Source organism: Hyperolius riggenbachi, chromosome 8, assembly GCF_040937935.1.
Source record: "Hyperolius riggenbachi isolate aHypRig1 chromosome 8, aHypRig1.pri, whole genome shotgun sequence".
Classification (NCBI taxonomy): Eukaryota; Metazoa; Chordata; class Amphibia; order Anura; family Hyperoliidae; genus Hyperolius; species Hyperolius riggenbachi.
The window spans coordinates 210154935-210176754 of NC_090653.1; the positions used below are offsets into that span (position 1 = coordinate 210154935).

At 40.2% G+C, this 21820-nt stretch overlaps 1 protein-coding gene across 3 annotated transcripts in view; it reads right to left on the reverse strand.

Moving 5' to 3' along the window:
• Positions 1-21620, reverse strand: part of LHX2 (LIM homeobox 2) — a 66375-nt gene extending 44755 nt beyond the window's left edge. For 2 of the 3 annotated variants that reach the window (XR_011023183.1, XM_068248140.1), the window contains exons 1-3: positions 13303-14217; positions 11410-11612; positions 9587-9966 (exon numbers count right to left, since the gene is read on the reverse strand). Coding sequence is in view for 2 of the 3 variants with exons in the window: in XM_068248140.1 (XP_068104241.1) it covers positions 9587-9966; positions 11410-11612; positions 13303-13515 (796 nt within the window). In the remaining variant the exon portion in view is untranslated. Of the gene's footprint in view, positions 1-9586; positions 9967-11409; positions 11613-13302; positions 14218-21543 lie in introns of those variants that run through there. The other variant, XM_068248141.1, reaches the window with a different exon arrangement.
• Positions 21621-21820: the final 200 nt, after the last annotated feature.

Below are 21820 nucleotides of genomic sequence, written 5' to 3' on the forward strand. Positions count from 1 at the left end.
GTTGTTTAAAACAATGAAAAAGTTACAGAAACAGTTCTGTGTTGTAATATAATTTTTCATTACCCTAATTTGTTTGTCTGAAGTAGCTTGTAAAATGAATCTACACTATATGATAATATGGCTGCAGCATGATTCACCAAGAAAACAAAAAATATCAAACCATACAAACAAAAATTGAATTCCTTTTTCAACAATAATAGGAGGGTCCATTTAAATCACTGTTTATGCCCCATTGGCTTCCTGTGTACTCAGAGCTAATGCTGCACAGCACAGGTACAGTTTAGATCAAATATGTCTGTCTCTATGGAATATAAAATAAACAGCTATAAAAAATAAAATTGTGTTAAAAAGGATATGCATATATCCACTCTATACCTAACGGTGTATCTAAAAAGTATGTGTAATATATGTTACAACTTGCATTATATTTTATTATTTTAAATTCAGGCAATGTTGGGAAGTATTGTTTTGCATGAAGTTGTATAGTTCTCAACAGAACTCTCTTTTTAGTTTGCAAGTTTTCTGTGTGATTTTTTTAGGTTTTTGTTTTTACAGTAATGTGTGTTATAAACAAAAACTTCTATCTCAAAACTAACGATTCAAATACTTAAAGATGCCTTACCAAAATGTAAAAGGTGGGGAACTTTACAAACACTGGGATTTTGAAGAAAGTAGTTTACAAGCTAAATGTGTGTTAAAAATGATTCAACCATTAAATTACATTGTCCCTCTGAAATAAAAATGACAGGATTTAAATATAAAAGGTTTTTAGCGTAAGGGGAAGTTGTGCTTTATTTGTATTTATTTATTTTTTATTATATAATTCATTCATCCCTGCACTTTTTTAACCATCCATTTAGATATCAGCGTATCAAGAAAAAAATAAAGTTATTAATTAGATCCCTCCCTACATCTGTTTTACAAATTAAATAAATAAATATATTATATTTTCAGCCATCAGAGATTTAATGAGATGTGTTAATCTTCCAGACCATCTTCTGCTACACATATTTAAAGGGAAATCAACTAAACAAAAAAGATACATCCTAGTCTAAATGTACTTAATCAAATTCAAACAAATTTGAAAAAGAAAAAAAAAAGAAATCCCCTCTGAACTTTATTGGGTAATTAAAGTGAATACTAGCTTGAAGTCAAAATTATTCATTCACTAAATCAGCCTCCGTAATAGAAGTTTTCATTGTCTGAGATTAACCTTGCACCCTATGAAGAAATATGAACAGAGTATAAAGAAATAATGTAAAATGTTTTTTTTTTCCCTTATATTAAACTTTGAAACCAATTTAAACACCAAGTTTGGATAAGTGTAAATTCCCCCTCATTGGTTGGATTGAGAAACAAAGGAGGTGGCTTCATTGAAGAGATCACTTCAAGTATCCAATCAGGTTTAGAGGGGTTTTTTTTTTATAAACTCCTGTACCCCAGACTGGATGTTTAAAGAATTCATAGCAAAACTTCACTGCTCTGTACTGCTCATCTCCTTCAGTAAGTCAATTTAAAAGGATGATGGCCAGTAAAGAGTATTGGCATAAAAAGCTGAATATTTTTGAGTAGTTTCACTTCCTTGTGACTCATTGAACAGCTATTTTTGAAATCACCATCAGTGTATCTGTGGGGAAATAATGCTTACAAATATAGCAGTTTACTCATTTACAAATGTAGCAGTTTACTAATTTAAAAAAAAATGTTTTTTCTATGTTCAATGTGCACAGATTAATGCCCAATATTGCGCACATTACACTCAGTTATAAAATATAATAGTATCTTAGTAGTCCATTCATTATTTGAGTTGTCCATTCACAGTTAAGGGCAAAATTGCAGACTGAAACACCAAATGGCTTTTTTATGTATTGCTAAGTTCACACTATGAACATTGCATAATGCCCGTACTACACCGTGAGCATATCACCATGCACGCTTTGCACATTAATACATGCACATATTTTTTATTATTAAGAATAGTCATATAACGTGCAAATGATTGCGCATATTGTTCAGAAAAGCGCTGTAGAAAATCATTTGGATAAGGCGGTCTGTTACAATACAAGGATGTGAATATGTTCATATAACGGTATAGACAGGATGTTCACATATAGCAATGCAGCGCAAAGCAACTCGCATAGTGTGAGCCCAACCTAAGAGTGCCTACATAAGAGGCTACAACAGCTGATTGCTTTTTTGCCACTAATTATGCCCTATAGTGTAAAGTTAAAGAGATTTATTTTTCTCCCATTCTGCTCTGCTGCACAATGATCTCACTTCATAGCTTTGCAGTACGACCTTCAATACCATGGCAGTAAGCTACATACAATATAAGCCACCAATGCTACTCCTGGCAAGGACGCAAATAGAAGGAGCTGTCAAGTTCTGCTGCAGCCTAGAGATGGTCAATAAGATGGTAATAAATTCAGATTGCATGCAAATCTATTGCAAACTGTATGCAACTTGGGAGTGTGCCAAACACATGCACTTCCTGCCAGTTGTAACTGGCCTAAGTCCAAAATACATACAATTTACATTATATTTGCATGTAAGTGGACATATTTAGCATCTCAGTCACCATTTTGGGTGCCTTTATTTTTTTATGCGCTATATTATTTTTCGGAAAGTGTAAGGAGCTGAACACTTGGAAGTTTAGTGTGAGAATTGGATTAATGTTAGGGTTGTTTAATAGTAGGGTGAGCATAAAGCATTAGAGTTAGGTGTACAGGAAGGATAAAGGTTAGTGTTAAGCATACTTTGTGGGTAAAGTTAGACATACAGTAGATATAAGGGTTAGAGTTAGGTATACAGTAGGGGTAAAGTTTAAAGTTAGGTTTACAGCAAGATTAAAGCTTAGGTTAAGCTTATTGTTAGGCTATTATGAGGTTACTCTTAAGAGAAAATATTGCAGGTGACAATTATTATTATTTATATTTATAGGCACTGATATCTTCTGCAGCACTTAACTGAGAGTATAAATCATTATTATTTATATTGATAGGCACTGATATCTTATGCATCACTTTACAGAGAGTATAATAATGTCCCTGCACCAAAAATATTTCAGTCTATATCTGGCTGACCACCAATAACGTTTCAATATGGCTGAACCTAGAACACAACTCTATCCACTGTATTAGTTGCACTGGAACCAGGTATACTAACCAGCGTAAGTCAGTGCAGTGCAGACACTTAGACAGTGATGAGATTATGAGTAATGTGAGATGGGTAACGTACTCATTATGATGCTCCCTGGATCTCAGATTTCCACATCAGTACGAATTCTTCTTGTGAGGCCTTTGCCAGTTATAAAACATACTCTCACAGAAATCACACAGCTATTTAAGAAATACTGTTTTTGCCAGTAAAACTAACTGAGTAGACAAATATTGTGGGCCCCGATTCCTCCTGATGAGTCACATAGCAGTAGATGATCTATTGAGGCTATAGCCCACTCTTTTGCACCTACAGATGTGTGTACACAGCTTTACTTAAAAAAAAAAAAAAAGCTCTGAAGGCCAGTTAACCCTAATCTGTACATTCCACTTTCTAGTGAATGGCAAGCATTGCACTTCTCCCTTCTATTTCCTGAATAGGGGTAGCAATGCTTAGGAGAACTCATGGAGAAGCATGTGATCAGTTTGATCAGGTGATGGATTTGTAAGGTTCTGATTTGCTGTGATGACTTCCTGGTTTAACACACGATCATGACTAGAACCTTACAAATCTATCAGCTGATCAAACTGATCACATGCTTCTCTGTGAGTTCTTCTAAGCATTGCCATCCCCATTTCCAAGTTGTCCTTCTTTACAAACTTTCAACCCAAGTAATGGGCCAACAGAACAGCTCTGAATGTGAAAAAAGGGTGGGACCGCACCAGTCAAAATCCATATATATCAAAATGCAAGGTATTTGAGGTCCTTCTATAAATAAATTAACAATGCCTCTAAGGACATGTCTCATAACCTCATGCATGGGTTAAAATCCTCAGAACTAAGTTATTAAAATGACATTGCAATAAAAGAGCCTTTTTAAACACCTTATGAAAGGCAAAGAAATTGCCTGTTTCTCTCCTTTTTAATTCATGTATTAATGTATTGTCCTTATACATGCCTGGATGCTTAAAACTAACACACAGTAGTGCTAATTACTAAAGTCAGACAGAGAACAGGAGAATGTGAATGATCTAGCAAGCCTTGACAGAATGTCTTTAAAACACACTATCTACTATTAGATGGCAAAAACTCACAAACCTCAACTGGGTCACTCCAGAATGCACTGGGTATGGGTATTGCTGAAAGTAAAGTGAATATAAATAAGTGCTACTGCTTTCAAATGGACAAACCCCTCGTAAGATCCTATGTTTGGTAAATCCAAAACAGCGAAGATTTATTAAAAAAAGGGGTTGGCACTGCAAATGCATGCACAACTTCTGTTACACATTCAGTGAATTGCTTACTTTTCAAGAATCATTGCTATTTCTGATATGACCCATGTGAGAGCTGCAAATGTTTGCCACCTAATAGCAGACAATATTTAAAAATAAATCAGAGCAATCTTAATGAAGCACCTATCTCCTCCAATGCTGTACACTATTATCTAACCTTAGTAAATCCACCCCTTGAAAATATCAGTGTTCTTTTCTGTAACACATCCCTATTTAATAAAAAAAAAGACTAAACCAAATCCAAACGTAAGGAGCCTAACTATAGGAAGCTGACTATGGGAAATTTACCTTCACTGCAATTACTAGAATTTATATGATTACCTTTATACCAAATCTGTCTGTTACTAACATATTTTAAGAGTCTGCAGCAGGTCTGTGTTCTCACATACTGGAGAAGATTTGATGAAACAATATAGGCTGCCCTTTGCTACTCACGTTAGGAGCAAAAAACCATTTTCAATATTGTGAAACCTGTATCTTATTTTTTATTTAGTTGTCTGTTTTGTATAGAGTTAACATATTTTAATGGGAATTCAAAGTTAGTTTTCAGGCTCCAGCTGCTTGTTCATTAGTATTATTTCCACCCAAATTTTCCGTGTCTGTGTTGTTTATACACCTCACGCATCGGGTCGCAATGTATTTGGAAATTGCGCGAGATAAGAACATTAGCAAATCGACCCCCGTGGACACTGAAATGAGTTTTTAGTAAGTGCAGGCTCTTTTAATGACCTCTAGGTGGAGCAAGAGAGCCGCAATTCTAATCTGGCTATGCTTACAAGCCTTTTTTTAACAATTGTCACTTCAAGTTGCTTTTGAACAGAAGCACAAACATTTCCTTAACCATTTGTAATTACAAAAAAAAGTGAAACGGGTTTATTTTATGCAAATATTTATTTTAGATGCGTGCTTATGTGTTATCTCTTTGTAGCCTTAAAACACGGCTAAACAGTTATCCAGGAATTTGCAGCATATCAATAAAAAAACAAATCAAATCGCTTAACGACTCAAATGCAATTTTAAAGCACACATATTAATAATTGGTGATTTATCAACTATATGATTATTATCTATTTTATAAGAACTAAACATGTTTGGGCTACTCATCTAGAATCACAGAATTCAGCTTAATCGTTATGATCTTTTTTAGGTGTGTAATGTGTCCCTATGCTATAGTATAATTATAGAGTATAAGATTTCCGATCTGAACAATCCTCGTGTGATCATGGATTATCAGTGGGAATACAGAGATAAATACAGATAGCACGCAAAACTGACACGGTTTTCCTTTGCCAAACGATAACCTATATCCAGATTACTGTGCCATTTATATGTAATATAACAAAGAAGATAGATAAATAGACAGCGGTGAGGAGATTATGAATTGGTTTTGTTTTTCTTCTTCATGTTTTTTTTTTTTTGTTTTGTTTTTTTTGCTGATGTTTTTACTTACAATTACTGTACAATTCCTATAAGCACCAAAACTATGGAAATGTATATTGGCAAACAAATATCTATTTCACCTTCGATAAAGTGCTCAAGTGAATTAAAATGATATGTAAGACAAAAAAAGTACATTTCGTTTAAAAAATTCAGTACAGAGCCAAAGTTATGAAGCAGAAGTAAGTACAGAGAATGAGCATTTGGCAGTGTTAAAATATATTCTATGAAATCGTTTTACTACTTGGATATTTTTAGGCTTAGCTTATCAGGGTCAAATGACCAATAAACTAAGAGGAATTTATCAAATTATATCATTTGATTTTTCTTCTCTTGATTGTTCCCAGCGAATAACCACTTGCAGAATCAGCGTTTAAAGAAGAAGAAAAAAAACTCTATTTTTGGTAAATTGTCCCCAAAAAATAGGGACAGTGAGTACTTAGAAACCTCATTTCCTATCACATTAAATCCACTATTGTCTTCAAGAAAATGGGCCGCTCACAATAGTCAGTGAGAGCTAAACCTCGTACAATGCAGAGGACGTTCACAATAAACTTTCACCGTGTGTTCACTATACTTTCTTGTTCCTGAGAATTAAGTCCTTATATAGGTATTCAGCTTAAGTCATTCTGCAGACTGGATCCCAGAGGACAGAAATCTGCCTATTCTTGAACTATAATTCCTATGTCAATACAGACAATCATAGCCCCCCTCTTCTAATTCAGCCGTAAGTTAAACAAACATCATAGCATTATAGGCTTCCGTACCGATCATCTGCTAGTCACACGTTAATGCGTTACACGTCACAGTATCGGAAGTGGTTGGTATAATAATTTACACTTTGATATTCTGCCATCTCCAGCTGGGAGGAAATCCGGTATTTTCTTTCACATGCGCACTGCTAAAAAATATCACTATCCCCCCTCTATACACACCCCTGAAATGAGTGTTGTGGGGGTGGTACAAAGAGAATGAGTTATTATTCTAGTAGGGGGATTCATTAAAAGGAGGCATGGACTGGGGATCAGTGATTTGAAGCTGTGTCCAATCACGTGCATGGGATTTAAAATGTAAAATCACCTCATGACTGGTCAGAAGTAAACACAGGTTAGTTGTTATTTACTGTTCACCGCCTTTAGTAAATAATTCACATATATTATGATCGGGTCACGTGTGAAGAGCCCGAATTTTTTTATAAAGCCCTAGATAAGGGTAAGTTGATCATAACTTGAGCAAAGGCGGAGTTATGGCCCAAAGCAACCAATCGGGCTTCATCTTTCCCTCACTGGAAAGGGGGAGCTTAGAGGGAGAGCATGAGGAGGTGTATTCTGTAAATACTCCATAAGTGTCTGAGTATCTGAGTACCACACTGACCCAACTAACACACCTAGAAATATATATATATATATATATATATATATATATATATGGAGAAACCAGGATTACATAGGCATTATTAATTAAAAAAAGAGAGGGAGATGAAAAAAAGAGAGAGAGAAAGGATGGTGGAAAAAAAAAAGTCTTTTTGAAGTCCCAGTTCCCTCCTGAGCTATTTTCTGCCTGTCAGGATCCATCCACATCCAAACTGCCCCAGCTAAAGCTGCCAGACCCTGAACAGTTTCTTGGGCACAATGGGAACTATTTACCCCGCTAACAATGAACAGAGAACTAAACAGGATTAGCAGGGAGAGTGCTGTGTTTCCTAAATGGTTAATTGTTAACCCCTTTGGTGCCAAGTCGACCGGAAACAGGGTTCTTGATCACTCCCCACAGAAGGGTTTCCCCCCTAGAGATTTGACTTCCTGGAAAACAAATTCTGTGTGCATCACAAGTCTGGAAGACATACTTTTAAGTCTCTGAATAATAATGTACAAAGGTAGACTTCAGCTAAACCTGAAAATGAGAGAGAGAGGTGGAGAGAGAGATGGAGAGAGAGAGTGCGTGTGTGTATTACATGTGTGTATACATACACACTCCCTCTTTCTCTCTCCCTCTCTCCTGCTATCACTCTTATAGTTGATCATCAATAATTAGTAGTGTTTATGACAGCGACATTGCTACTACTACTACTAATTACTGATGATCAACTATAAGAGTGGTAGCAGAGATAGAGAGGGAGAGAGAAAGAGAGACAGAGTGTGTGTGTCAGTCTTTCTAACACACACACACACACACACACACACACACACACACACACACACACACACACACACACACACACACACACACACACACACACACACACACACACACACACACACACACACACACACACACACACACACACACACACACACACACACACACACACACACACACGTCATCCCTTATAAGTGCTCTGAGCCTAGGTGATAGGTTTAAAGTGGACGCTAGAACTGTGGTTTAAAGTGATAGGTTTAAAGTGGACGCTAGAACTGTGTACACGTGTGTAATGTGGTTATAACGTATACATGCTGATCATATGCATTTCACTGGTGTTGGATTGTCTTGGAAGACAATACATTATCTAAAATAACTTCCCCGACCGACCGCTATAATTATGTTTTCCTTCTGTACCTCTGGGGAAATGTTCTGCTTATTTTAAAAGATGGTATTTATATTAAACCTTAGTTGTTGCTAAAAGTTCCTATTGTGAATGAAGTATATGCCATTTCTATAAATGGTAATTAAAAGGCTACTACTCAATAGCAATGTCGCGGTCATAAACACTACTAATTACTGATGATCAACTATAAGAGTGGTAGCAGAGATAGAGAGGGAGAGAGAAAGAGAGACGGAGTGTGTGTGTCAGTCTTTCTCTCACACACACACACACACACACACACACACACACACACACACACACACACACACACACACACACACACACACACACACACACACACACACACACACACACACACACACACACACACACACACACACACACACACACACACACACACACACACACACACACACACACACACACACACACACACACACACACACACACACACACACGTCATCCCTTATAAGTGCTCAGAGCCTAGGTGATAGGTTTAAAGTGGACGCTAGAACTGTGTTATTGTTGGTCAATATTATTAAAACAAATAATTCAGGAAAGCCGCAGTCACAGCCTAGTTTTGGTTATTTATGGAAGGCTTCTGTGCAGACTGAAACCTGATGCAAGACTGCAGGGCTTCCTACAAAAGCCCCCTGCAAATCACATGCTGGAGCTGTCACCTTCAGCACCTGTCTAACTCCTCCTCTGCCAGGCACACTTCTGCACACCTAGAAGTGTGTGTGTGTGTGGGGGGGGGGGGGGTAGAGAGAAATAAGAAGGGGAAACCGTTATAGGAGGCAGAATTCATTAACCTCTCCTGATGATGCTGGGTGTTGTAGTTCCTCAGAGCCTTCTGAGCAGAAGGATGCTGAACTGTCCCGCAGGAATACTGAACCCTTGCAGCTAAGCAGACGCTTTCCCTAATCACCCCCCTCTCTCATCTTCTACCTGATTACAATTCATTGTATTTTCTACCTGAAGTGAAAAAAACGCTGAGATTCGTGTTCCTGCAATTACCAGCTTGACAGCACTTGATGCAAATAATTATACCCAGCTAGGCTATTATTATCAGTTGAGATTTAATAAATGGAAGCTGTTTTGTGTAATCAAGAGGAAAACATTGCATTGGAAATGAAGGAGTTCGCTGTTTGCTTACCTGCATTGTAGGCTGCCAGGTCTGCACCAGGCCCCGGGCTCTTCCTCTTCCTGGGCCGTCCTTTCTGCACAGTCCCCACACCGTTGTAATAAGGCAGCCCTAAAGAGGTAGCCCCAGACCCCAGTCCGGAACCTTTCCCTGATGTCACATCCGAGTGGTTGAAATGGACTTGGTACTCTCCCTGGATCAGAGTCTCAAAGTGGAGCCTGCAGTAGACCAAGTTGTCCTTCATGCCAAAATGGTCCCCAGTGGTCAACATTTTGTTGCAAGTGTTGCAGGTGAAACAGTTCAGGTGGTACACCAAGTCCCTCGCCCTCATCACCATCTCAGATGCTGAGATCCCCAGGTGGCATCTTGCACATCTCTGGACTGAAAACCTCCTGTGTATGTAGAATCACAGCAAGATTACCATTAGCCAACTAACTAAAAGCACACAACTAGTTTGAAGCATTTTATACTCTAAGAACTGCCAAGATAAATGTACTCCTTAACAGGACAATTACAGACATCTCTTTCTACTTTGTTGGGTAGAACTTCTCTTTTCAACCTGCCTAATATTATTTGGTAAGTAACTTGCTCCATATTACATGGTCCCACATAGGCAAGCCGGTACTTGGGATATTGCCCAGGCTGGAACCCCATGTCCTAAGCTGCAGAGTCTACTAGCCCAAAAGGGCAACTATCTTTACTTCTGGCCGAGACATGAGACTTCTAAGGTTAAAATTAGCACTGATTTTTCTGGCCAACTTGAACTGTAACACTAGCCTTGTAGATTATGTATGAACTAAGAGGTGTATAGCCACACCGTGCTTTCCGCACACCTAAAACACTTCTACAAAACTGTATGCTTGAACTACGTGGTTTTTAACGTTACTGTTCTACGATTCACAAAAAGTTTGTGTATACCAGCCAACGTTTAACTGCTTTTTTTGTGCAGCCAATGCTAGCAATGGAGGTCTTTGACAACAACAAGGTGGCCATAGGCTGTCTAAACGTGACCAACCCAAGTGATGTTGTCCTGGCCCTGGAGCACAACAGAAAATCAGTATATCAAGGTCATCACGAAATACATGAAATACTATTAATACACTCAATTCAAATAAAACAAAAAGTCTTTCATATTTGTAATTTTCATGTATTATATATATATATATATATATATATATATATATATATATATATATATATATATATATATATATATATATATATATTACCACAAGAACATCCCAATTAACCCATTCGTTGTCTATTATTAAACTAGAGCATATTAATCAGCCATTTCCCGGGGAACTCGAGTTGCGAAGTGATGAAGTCGACTCTTAAAGCAAAATTTGCTACGAACTTTATATGGAAATCAGAAATCTCCTTTTTATTGGCCAGTAGTAGAAATATTGTTTTAGCGAGTTTACGGTCGGTAACGTTCCTACCTCTGCTGGCTTATAGACTCTAATATTAATATGCTAGAAAGTGATTTGTAATCACAACCTGGTGTGATCTGGCCTTTTATATGCTCGATAGTTGTTGCTTTTTAATATTGCGAGAGAAAATGTTCCCATTATAAAAAGTAAAATGAAAATAACGGTTGGGAATGTGGGCTGCAAATCTGCCCATTTATACACTTATTCTGAGCCAGTACCAATTCATTTACAATCTAAAACATCCCCAATGTAACCTCACACTACACACCCTTCCAGATCTGTAGTGAAGCTTTTACCATCATGCTAATATGATCAGCCCGGCTACTACCCTTGTGTGTATTGTTTCCTAGTGCTGTGAGTGTTGTGTGTGGCAGTGCCTGGTGACAGTGGGCAGGGGGGTACCTGTAATAGTCTTCTTTACAGTAGATGCTGCCATCTTTGCTGAAGCAGGTGAGCTCTGACTCCAGGTTTAATTTACATTCACAGCACTTCAGGCAGCGCATGTGCCACTGTTTGTCCACTGCCAGGAGGTAGTACCGATCCGAAATCTTCCCTCCGCAGCCGGCACACAGGGCTGCCCTGTCACTGCTGATCGAGGGCATCGTCTGGCAAAAGGGGGCACAAAAATAGTCAGCAATCAGCATACACAAATATTGCCCCAATACCCCAAATTGCAGTCATGGTTGAAAAACACGCAATAAAGGCAATACAATCAATGTATAATGTTACTATTGTAACAAATGCTACTACTATAGATGAACAGTAGACGTACCAATTAAGCACATCAAAACAGAGACATATTAAAAACTTAACGATATAAAGGGGTTAACAGAGGCGCCATAGTTGTATGGTGAAGGGGTATTGAAATAGGTTTGAGTGCAAGAAAATGTTATGTATATATATATATATATATATATATATATATATATATATATATATATATATATATATATATATATTACACCGGTCCAAAATAAAGTTCAATGGCAATATACTGTAGCCTGATGGATGCATAGATATCTAAGTGTACCTTATAACGATTCTACAGTCACTAATGCACAGCGTATCTCTTAAGCCCTTGTGCCTATCGTTACTCAATAATGGCCTAAATTATTTTAATTCACAGGATGCATATAAAATATACAATTTGGAGTTTCTCGCGCTGGCTTACCTATTCTCACACATAAATGACTATTATTTACAGTGTGCTGTGTATTGTAGGCAAGCAGAGCAAGATAAATATCTAATAGTTAGAATATAATGGTGTACCAGCCTTCAATGGAGACGAAAATACCCCTGAAAATGTGCAAGTAAAGAAAATCGTTTAAAGAGGATAAACTGAAAATCGGCCAATCGGTAGACAGAAATGTCAAACCCACATGCCCCATGGAGAGCGGACTTGGTCCGAGAGGTGTGAATGCCAGTTTTGCAGTGTCTGTGCTGTACAATTAGTATTAGGGGCAGATGGTTATTGTGAAATCACGTGACATGCACTCCTGACACCCTATCCTCACACACCTTTTAAAGTTTAATTTTGATACATTGGGGAGAATATAGTTTCAGGTTTAGAGTTAGTGTTGAATAAGCCAATACGGTATATTTCAGTGGAAAAAGTAGCTTTTAATAGTACTCGTAATTATAAATTAAATTAAACGAAATCTAGCTTGAAATCCTGTGTGTGATTCAATGATTAATCGACTGATGGGTGAATAGATGGATAGATAGATAGATAGATAGATAGATAGATAGATAGATAGATAGATAGACTACATTCAAGCACACTCGCATAATATATAGATGTTTGATTTTATTTTACACACAGTGTAATGTTTGTCCTGACGACTCTAACTGGTGCCTATATCATTCATTATTAGGCGTCTGAGACTCGCATGAATAATTATACCTCGTGTAAAATTAATGTTTGCTAGCAAGTATTAATGATTTTGTTTGGAATGAACTTCTGACTGCAAGAAGTGCATGAAGAGAGTGGTACCCGCTGCAGCTAGCTCTGAGGACAGGTCACATATAACGAGAAAGACAGCCATGCATTATTTTGTAGGCTTCTTTTGCAAAGATGTAATAAATTATGTTTATATTTTACATTGCTGGCACCGTTAGGGGGCTGTGGAGCATTCTGCTTATGTGTGGGGTGTCAGTCTTACTTGACATGGTATTATAATATAATCATTGTGTTCTGTTCGCCAGACACTGACAGTAGTTATTATACACTGGTCACCCCCACACCCAGCCATTGACATTCCCTACCCGGGATTTGCACCCGGGGCCTCAGCCTACCGTCTCCGTCTCCCCTCTGTCTATGGCCGAGCTGATGGCCGAGGCGTCACTCTTGGATCTTCTGTCCATCTCATCGATGACCCCGTGCATCTCCCCCCCTGACAAGCTGTGGAAAAGCATCTCTGGAGTGTGGAAGGAACACGCGTGGGAATCTTTGCAGAAGCTGTGATAGCTGGAGCCTATTTCCATAAACTGGACTCCTAAGCCATGCATTGATTGTCTACCCAGCGCAAGAGGCTGCTCCTAGGGATTGTCCTTATGTCTGCAGGATGAAACCAAAAGCCACCAGGTGACAAAAATCAAAACAAGTCAGAGTCCCGAGCTGTCCTTCCTGGGGGATGTCATGTGACGGTGTCAGGAGCTGAGGGCAAGATTACAACTTGAAGGACATTGCTGGGGAAGATCCTCAGGTGGTTTGGGAGGCTGCTGCAGATCTCAGGTTAGTTTGCAAGCAGGATTGTCCTCTGGAGAAGCACAATGAGAATTGGAGAAGCAGCAAAGACAGAAGAGAGAGACAGCACTGCAAGGGAAGCAGTTTAGGCATCTAGGGCCTTTCCATAGTGTCAATGCAGGCAGGACAGGATCCAGTCATATATGCAACATCACAGATGATTTCACCCCAGCCACAAACCAAAGTTGCTCTTGAAACGTGCAGGGTTCCTCAGTCGCCGGTGTTAGAAAAAAAATGCAGAACTCAAAACTGAAAACGAAATTCAGATTTCTCTCACACACCATTTGGAGCTGCTGCATAAACTTGGGGATGGTTGGTCCTGCTGATCATCTGTGGACCGTTGTTGTGTTAAGTTTTTGCTCCTGCAGGCAGGGCTGTGTGTGAGTAATGGGGGAGGAGGGTCTTCTGCATGGACTTGGTGTAATCCCTTAAAGTGAGAAGCTCTCTTCTTTATTCCAGCTCTGCAGTCCTCTGTGCAGTGAGTACTGCACCTTTTCTACAGGGCCTCTGACGTCAGGCCAAGGCTTCTCATGATTGGTCACAGCCTGCCACTGACTGCTTATTATAGAACGGTGTGTATTGGATGGAAGGGGGGGGTGCAGCAGTTCTTTACACTAGAAGGTCTTACTACTCTCCCTTTCAAAATGCCACCGTGTACCCCAATGTCACAGGAGACAGGGGCAGGCCATCTTCTGGGACTTGTCCTCTCTCCTGGCCACACATTCATAAATCATCCATTCTGGGGTAGCTTCTTAAACTGCATTGGCTTCAGTGTTTCCTGCACACAACTTTATACAGAGGACAGCAATACCGGAGGTCTCCTTAAAGCACCTGTGTGTGTTTGCTCTTCCTTGCTTTTGATGGAGAAAGGAGAACCATTTCTACGAATTCTCCCAGCTAACCGTATGTGCAATAACCAGGTAGCTTAGCAAAACTAGTCAGTGATGCCTCCGTCCCAAATACCTCATTCAACATCACTGATGATGATCGGTATGGCTGAAACCCGATCTCTGATGCAAAATCAACAAGAACCGAGTGCAACGTCCGAAGAAGGTAGCAGAGGGGCGATCTGTCATAACGTTAACTCTTTTGGTAGCATACTATGTCCATTTACCTCCTGACTGTCATTCAGTGAGACAGTAAAATAAAATCCAGATGCCTAAATAACACAGCACAAGCCAGAGCAGCAACTCCCCCCCCCCCACCCCCCCCCCCCCTTCTTATAAACATCCCATTCACCTGCAATGTGGTCCTGCAATATTTATATGCATGAGTTAGATTCAATCATAGGACAACAATGTATCATCTCCCAGCCGGTAACACATCTACTGTATGTCAATGGGGGTTTGTTGTGTATTCTATGAGAAAATATTTGTTAACAAGAAAGATGCATTAAGATAGAATTCTGTGTAGGAATAATTCCAGCAGTCCGCTCCATGCAGCACCTATACAAGTAACGGTAGTTATTTCACCAAAGTTGCATGGTGGGGCCTATAACGATATCTTACTGCATTGCAAAGTGATTTAAAAGTATGTGTTGACATCCACACGTTCGCGCAATGATATAAGTGTCATTTTAACAGGTTTCAGCGCTGTTTACAGAAGGTGACAATGTATCAGTTTCCGATTGTATCCTGTGCTTGTCTGTTATAAATATTGTTTGGTTGTTGAGGGGGGGGGGGGGGCACTCAAAATTTAAAACTATTTCAGTAAATAAAGTTTACTTTGAAAGCGATCTAGCTGCCATCAACCCTTTCACTATCGAATAATTACAAGAGTGTGTGTGTGTGCGTGTGAGGGAGGTAGGTAAGTAGGTGTGTGTATGTGTGGGAGGGGGGGTGGGTTGGTGTGTGTGTGTGTGGGGGGGGGGGGGGGTTGGTGTGTGTGTGTGTGTGTGTGTGTGTGTCCCCAACATGTTTATAATTTTATGGCAATGCTAGCGTATTATCCTGTAGAGATTTCCTTATAAACACAAGAGGACCTTTCAGAATTTATAAGTAGCCGGCCTAATCTGGCGCCTGTGGGATCTGCTGAGACCAACCCAGGGCAAAGCAGCCCCCTGTACAAGAGCAGCAAAGGCTATTTGTTCTGACGGCTTTATGATTTGGTCTAAAGGAAATAGGTGTTTTAACCCCTTTTCATCCGGATAGGATAGGCAAGCCTTCGTGGAACCATCTGATATTTGCATAATATTGTTCACATAATAGGAATTATATTCATGTAACGGGAGGGGAAATGGGCGTCCTGATGAGACCAGCAGTTTATGTGAACAAGAAAATAAATGCAATTTTATGAAATGCACACAAAGGGAAAACATAATATGAAAATAAAATCCAGTTCGAATGACTCCAAATCTAAAGAGCTAAAAGGACACGTCACAGGCACAACCCTACTGGAGAGATGGGAAACACCCTCATACACACACTGTGTGTGTGTGTGTGTGTGTGTGTGTGTGTGTGTGTGTGTGTGTGTGTGTGTGTGTGTGTGTGTGTTTTGTGTGTGTGTGTGTGTGTGTGTTTGTGTGTGTGTGTGTGTGTGTTGTGTGTGTGGTGTGTGTGTGTGTGTGTGTGTGTGTGTGTGTGTGTGTGTGTGTGTGTGTGTGTGTGTGTGTGTGTGTGTGTGTGTGTGTGTGTGTGTGTGTGTGTGTGTGTGTGTGTGTGTGTGTGTGTGTGTGTGTGTGTGTGTGTGTGTGTGTGTGTGTGTGTGTGTTAGAAAGACTGTCATGTCCCTAGAGTTATATCAGACATTTGATAGTAAAATAAAATATGCAGTCATATAGGGTTCTTAGTATCTTAGTAGGCCCTGAACTGTGTAGAAGTTAAAAAGTTAACAGACTCCAACTAGGGTGGGTGCAATATATATATATGTATATATGTATACATATATATATATATATATATATATATATATATATATATATATATAGTGTCATTGCTATATACATATATTTATACATTTATATATAGAGATAGAGGTGAAGGAGGCTGCCCAAAGACGTGGTCCCGCAACCTCTTATTTTGCAAGTAGATGACAGGTGAGGAAATCCTAAACGCTGAGGCTCCCCAGTCCCCAGCCAGTCCCCAGCCAACGCCTCTGTGTAGTAACGCTGCAATCAGCTCTTGTATACCATCTGCCAGCTACTAGGAGCCCGCAGCTCCCACCAGCTCCCAGCCCAGCTAGTGTGACTAACGCCCAACAAAGCGAGCCTGCAGAAAGCAAGGCACAAGGCTGAGTGTAATTGCCAGACCTGATGCTGGACCCCCAGCACAGGCTCATCCTCCCCCTGTACACGGGACAGGCTCCAGGGGTGGGATGTCCAAAGTGAGTGAAGAAGAGGAATCAGTGGGTAGAGAGGAGGAGGACGGTGTGATTGATCTGTCATATGTTTCCCAAGTCTCATACGGTCATTAAGACTTAATATATAGCAGAGCATACAATAAACCAGGAATTAAAACATGGTTGTAGCTTCAGGCACCCTGCACATTGTCTGCTGTGGTGTTATGTCTTCATAGATCAGTGACTGACACCAAGTAATTAATCATTTTACTCACATGGAAATGTGGCCTAATCCATTCATCCTGTGTGCCCGTGTATAACAAGCGGCACATCACTCTAATATCCAGGAGGCTGCGAGGAAGACAATGATGTATATACAGCAAGCACAGGTGCTCAGAGGATGTGGGGCACGGACCTAATGCTTTGTGTTCTGCCTAACTGGATTGTTTATGCTTTGTGTGTCGCCTCTCTTTCCAGACATTGATGTGCATACATGAGGCACATTGCTTTCTGACAGCAAGATCAGATCTACAGCCCCCCTGCTCTCTGGGGGATACCTGTGCCTGCCTAGCCGGGATTTCCATACAGCACACCCCAAGATAGGTATTCTGTACTGGGGAGTCAGTAGCCTTATTACCTGTCCATACAAAGTGTCAGTCTATCTATCTATCTATCTATCTATCTATCTATCTATCTATCTATCTATCTATCTATCTATCTATCTATCTATCTATCATCTTTCTCCAGTATACATATACTATCCACAAAGCGCATAGGCTATACTTCTTATGTCATTTGGCCTTTGAAGTATTTTTGTGAATAGACACAGAGACAAATGTTCTGATGAATCAAAAACAACGAACTGGATACAATTTACCCCCCAGACATCAAAAATGCTCATTTTCACTTTGGGCCATTATTTTATCAGCTGAATTTACTATATTTACTATATCTATAGCTGAATTACCGTACTATACTTGCAGTTCAGGCCATTATGACGAAACTGATCATGTTAATACTTGACTAACTTTTGATAACAGGATAACACGCACATGCGCACTGATGCTGTCTATCTACTACTGTATCTAACTAACTATCTCAATGCGCACACACACTAATCTATACTGATAAGTATCATTGGGATCTCTAAAATCACTTAAAACTGAATTAGTCTTAATACAGTAAATATTATTAGTATTTTAATTATTTAGTATTTCCATATCAAGTGTTAAACAAGAACAACATTGTATAAACTAACATAGACGTATAAGAAATATAGACATATATAGCAAAACAATGCATGTATTATATTATTATTATTATTATTATTATTCCTACAACTACAAAGAGCTGTAGCCTGAATTCCTAGACATATAACTTGAGAGCTGCTTGCGATGCCTGTGTTGTGGTAGCATCTGAGGGATTCTATGGCCAGTCACCCCGGCTGACACCAACCACACACATCCTCCATCAGTGGCTGGCCATGCCACATAGGTGCCCCATATACGTTAGTCAGTGCCCAATTGTGATGCAGCGATCCACAGCCTCTGAGCCACCCTCCCACTGTGTCAGGGGGTCCCTCGTCCTTCCCTGTCACAGAACATTCCCTGGTATGGGGAGCTCAGCCCTCTCTTGTAATTGATGGAGAGCAGTTTGAGGTTTTATAGCCGTACTTAGGGGGGAGGGGTCCGTCTGCTAGAAATCTGTCTACAGTGGATTTTTTTTAAGAGATGTGTTACTAAAAGCCTTAAAACATCCGCATTCTTTTTACAACAGTATCCAATTACTCCTAGGAAAAGCAAAGGCAGGAAAACAGCAAACATCCCAGGAAGATTTGGGTTAATTGCAAAAGCTCCCGCTTAACACATTTCTTTCCTACCAGTGGCAGAGCAGACCCCCCCCCCTCCCAACTCCCCCTTTGCTGTAGGTGTCCCACAAAATGATGAGGACAGGCAAACCACCAGAACAGGGGAGCAGAGATACTGCCAGAGCCTGCAGCTGACTTTCATCCTCTTCTGATTGCAAGCCCCAGTGACAATGGAAGCAACGGATGCATTCACATACATCACAGCGGCTGGGTTATTACTGTGTATCATTTCTCATGTAAAGCATTTATTTATTTATTTTAAGAGTAAAAAAAACTGAGGGATCCCGAGTGTAACCATCTGGGTGGAATGATCTAATCATCGCGGTTCACCCCACAGCATCATTCCTAATACAGACACTACAGCAAAATCTGCCACCAATATCATCACGAGATGCAAAGCAAACTTCTGTACACACTAATATGCGCTTTTCCACTCACATGGAGCAACTGGAGGCCCCTATTAATGCACTAGTAATCTGTTCCCGATGGGTCACCACTGGGTGGGAAGGAATGGAGAGGAAAGGAAAGGTAGAAGGAATGGGAAGAGGGAAGGGGAAAAGGAAATATTTAATCCCCTCCACCAGAAATCTGGAACTAGCATAACCCAGGTTTTGTGAATATATTGCAATAAATAGTCTCACCCTTGATTGCAAATGTCATTTGTATTTTTTAAGACACAAATGATTAACTGAGAGGGCAAGAGGGGAAGAAAGGAGGAGGAGGAGAGAGTTTTGTAAACTAATAAAGGGACTTTGGGGTATGATGGAAAGATGAAAGTTATTGGAAAGATGTAAAGATAGATAAATGCAGAGATGGGGAGGGAATGAGAGCATGAGGGCGAATTTCTGTGCATTATTTGATAGACAGAGGAAATATGAACATCAAAAGAACAGATAGATAGATAGATAGATAGATAGATAGATAGATAGATAGATAGATAGATAGATAGATAGATTAATGGCCACCTTTAGGCCTGGTACACACCTTCAATTTTGATTGGCCGAACACTGACTACTTTTACCACCTCCATGTAGCATGAGAGTTTACTGCACAATATGTTCATAGTATTCAAAATCTGTTGACCCTCATATTACATGGAGATGGTAAAACTGGCCAATCATTGGCCAATCAAAATTGAATATGTGTACCAGACTATAGATAAACGATAGATAGATAGATAGATAGATAGATAGATAGATAGATAGATAGATAGATAGATAGACATGTGTGGGTGAACATTGTTGCTGTAGCATTCACATTAAATTCATGTGGGTTGCAGTACACGGACGACCCTCTACTACACACATCAATCTCGGTCCATAGATTGGAGATACACCAGTGAATTGGTCGTTTGAAATCTGTCCCTCCAAGATCCAACAGATCACCAGATCACCAGAAGGCAGATCGCCTTCTGCTCTGCGATGTATTTCACCTACGAGATGTCAGCAGGAATATCACCAGCGTAGAGGCTTTGAGAAAGAGCATTCAGAGCGCTGTCCCAGGCAGCAAGCCTCAGGTGTAATGGCTGTCACAGTGCCACCCCCTAATCCAGGTCTGTTTGTATTGTGCCGCCATTAATTAGACAGGTATGAGTTTAATGACTGGGAATAGAGCTGCATTACACAGTGACTGCACAGCCTTCTGCCGGGGAGCAAAAATCAGCTTATCACCAGTCAGAAAAGCACAAAGAAAGACTGTTTATATATTATTATGCAAATGCAGAAACCTACACCTCGCTGGTGCTTGAATTTCAAATGCCACCATGCCTAGGTGCCCCCTAATCGTTAGAGTAACTGCAATCCGCCCCAATGAAAGCCAGAAATCTCCCCAGCATCTGCTGGATCACAAGCTGCCTTCTTCCTCTCTCTGAGGTGGGGGCTGGAGGGAGGGAGGGGGTACCATTTTCATATGATGATATTGTAATATGATCCGCAATGACAGAATGCATGACAGTTGTCCTACAATACATGGCAAGTCAGTCAAAGGACAGGAGCGACATTTGGATAATTAGCATCCATTGGGCAGTCAATCAGGCGAAGAGGACAAGCTGAGGAAAAAAAACCCACAGAGGACTTGAAAACAAAAGGTACCCAGCCAGCGCAGGATTAACTGCTCCAACCGATCTAAATGCTTTTGTATCCAATGCACTGACTCTCCTTGGGGTAGTCCCCTCAATACACTCCAAGGGATCCTACCGAGACAGCACCGGTGCTAAAGTCCCCTTTCTTCGCCTTCACGGACCCTCCAAAACACACACAGCACAAAAGCCTCCTATCTGCCGAAACTTGGCTTTTATTTAGGAGAATTCGCAGAAAACAGCCAAAGAGAAATTATTTTTTTCCACTTCCCTGCTGTTAAAGATTAATTTCATTACAAGCTCCTGCAATAAATTAACAGTAACCAGAATTGTACTCAACACCCCAATAATAGGCTCTCAGGGAGAAATTAATACAGCACAGACACTTTAAAGCTACACAAAGTAAGTAGATTGACTAAAATAAACCATTCCACCTATGGCAAGAGAGAAGAAAGGACTCTGCGACTGCAAGGGGTCCCTAAAGACAGCAGGAGGTGGGTGGCAGAGGGGGTGCTCAGGGACACCAGCACAGCCCCCCTACTCAGTGCTAATAGAGAAACAAGCTCTTACCTTGCTGGTCCAAAGAGTGTGCTGAGAGCAGACCTGGCGGATCTCGTGTGCTGTTCTCTGGGTGGGGTATATTCATGTATATGCATATGTACAGTAAAGCGGGGAGAAGGGAGTGTGTCTTTATAAATCAGCCCTGCGCTCCTCTGCATGGTACAGTCTGCACAACTAAGCAAATATCTCCACTCAGCTGTTCTATACGGTTTGGCAGAGAGTGAGAGATGAGTGAGACGTATAGAGAAGCTACCACCTTATGGGATGCTTATGGAGGCAGCAGCAT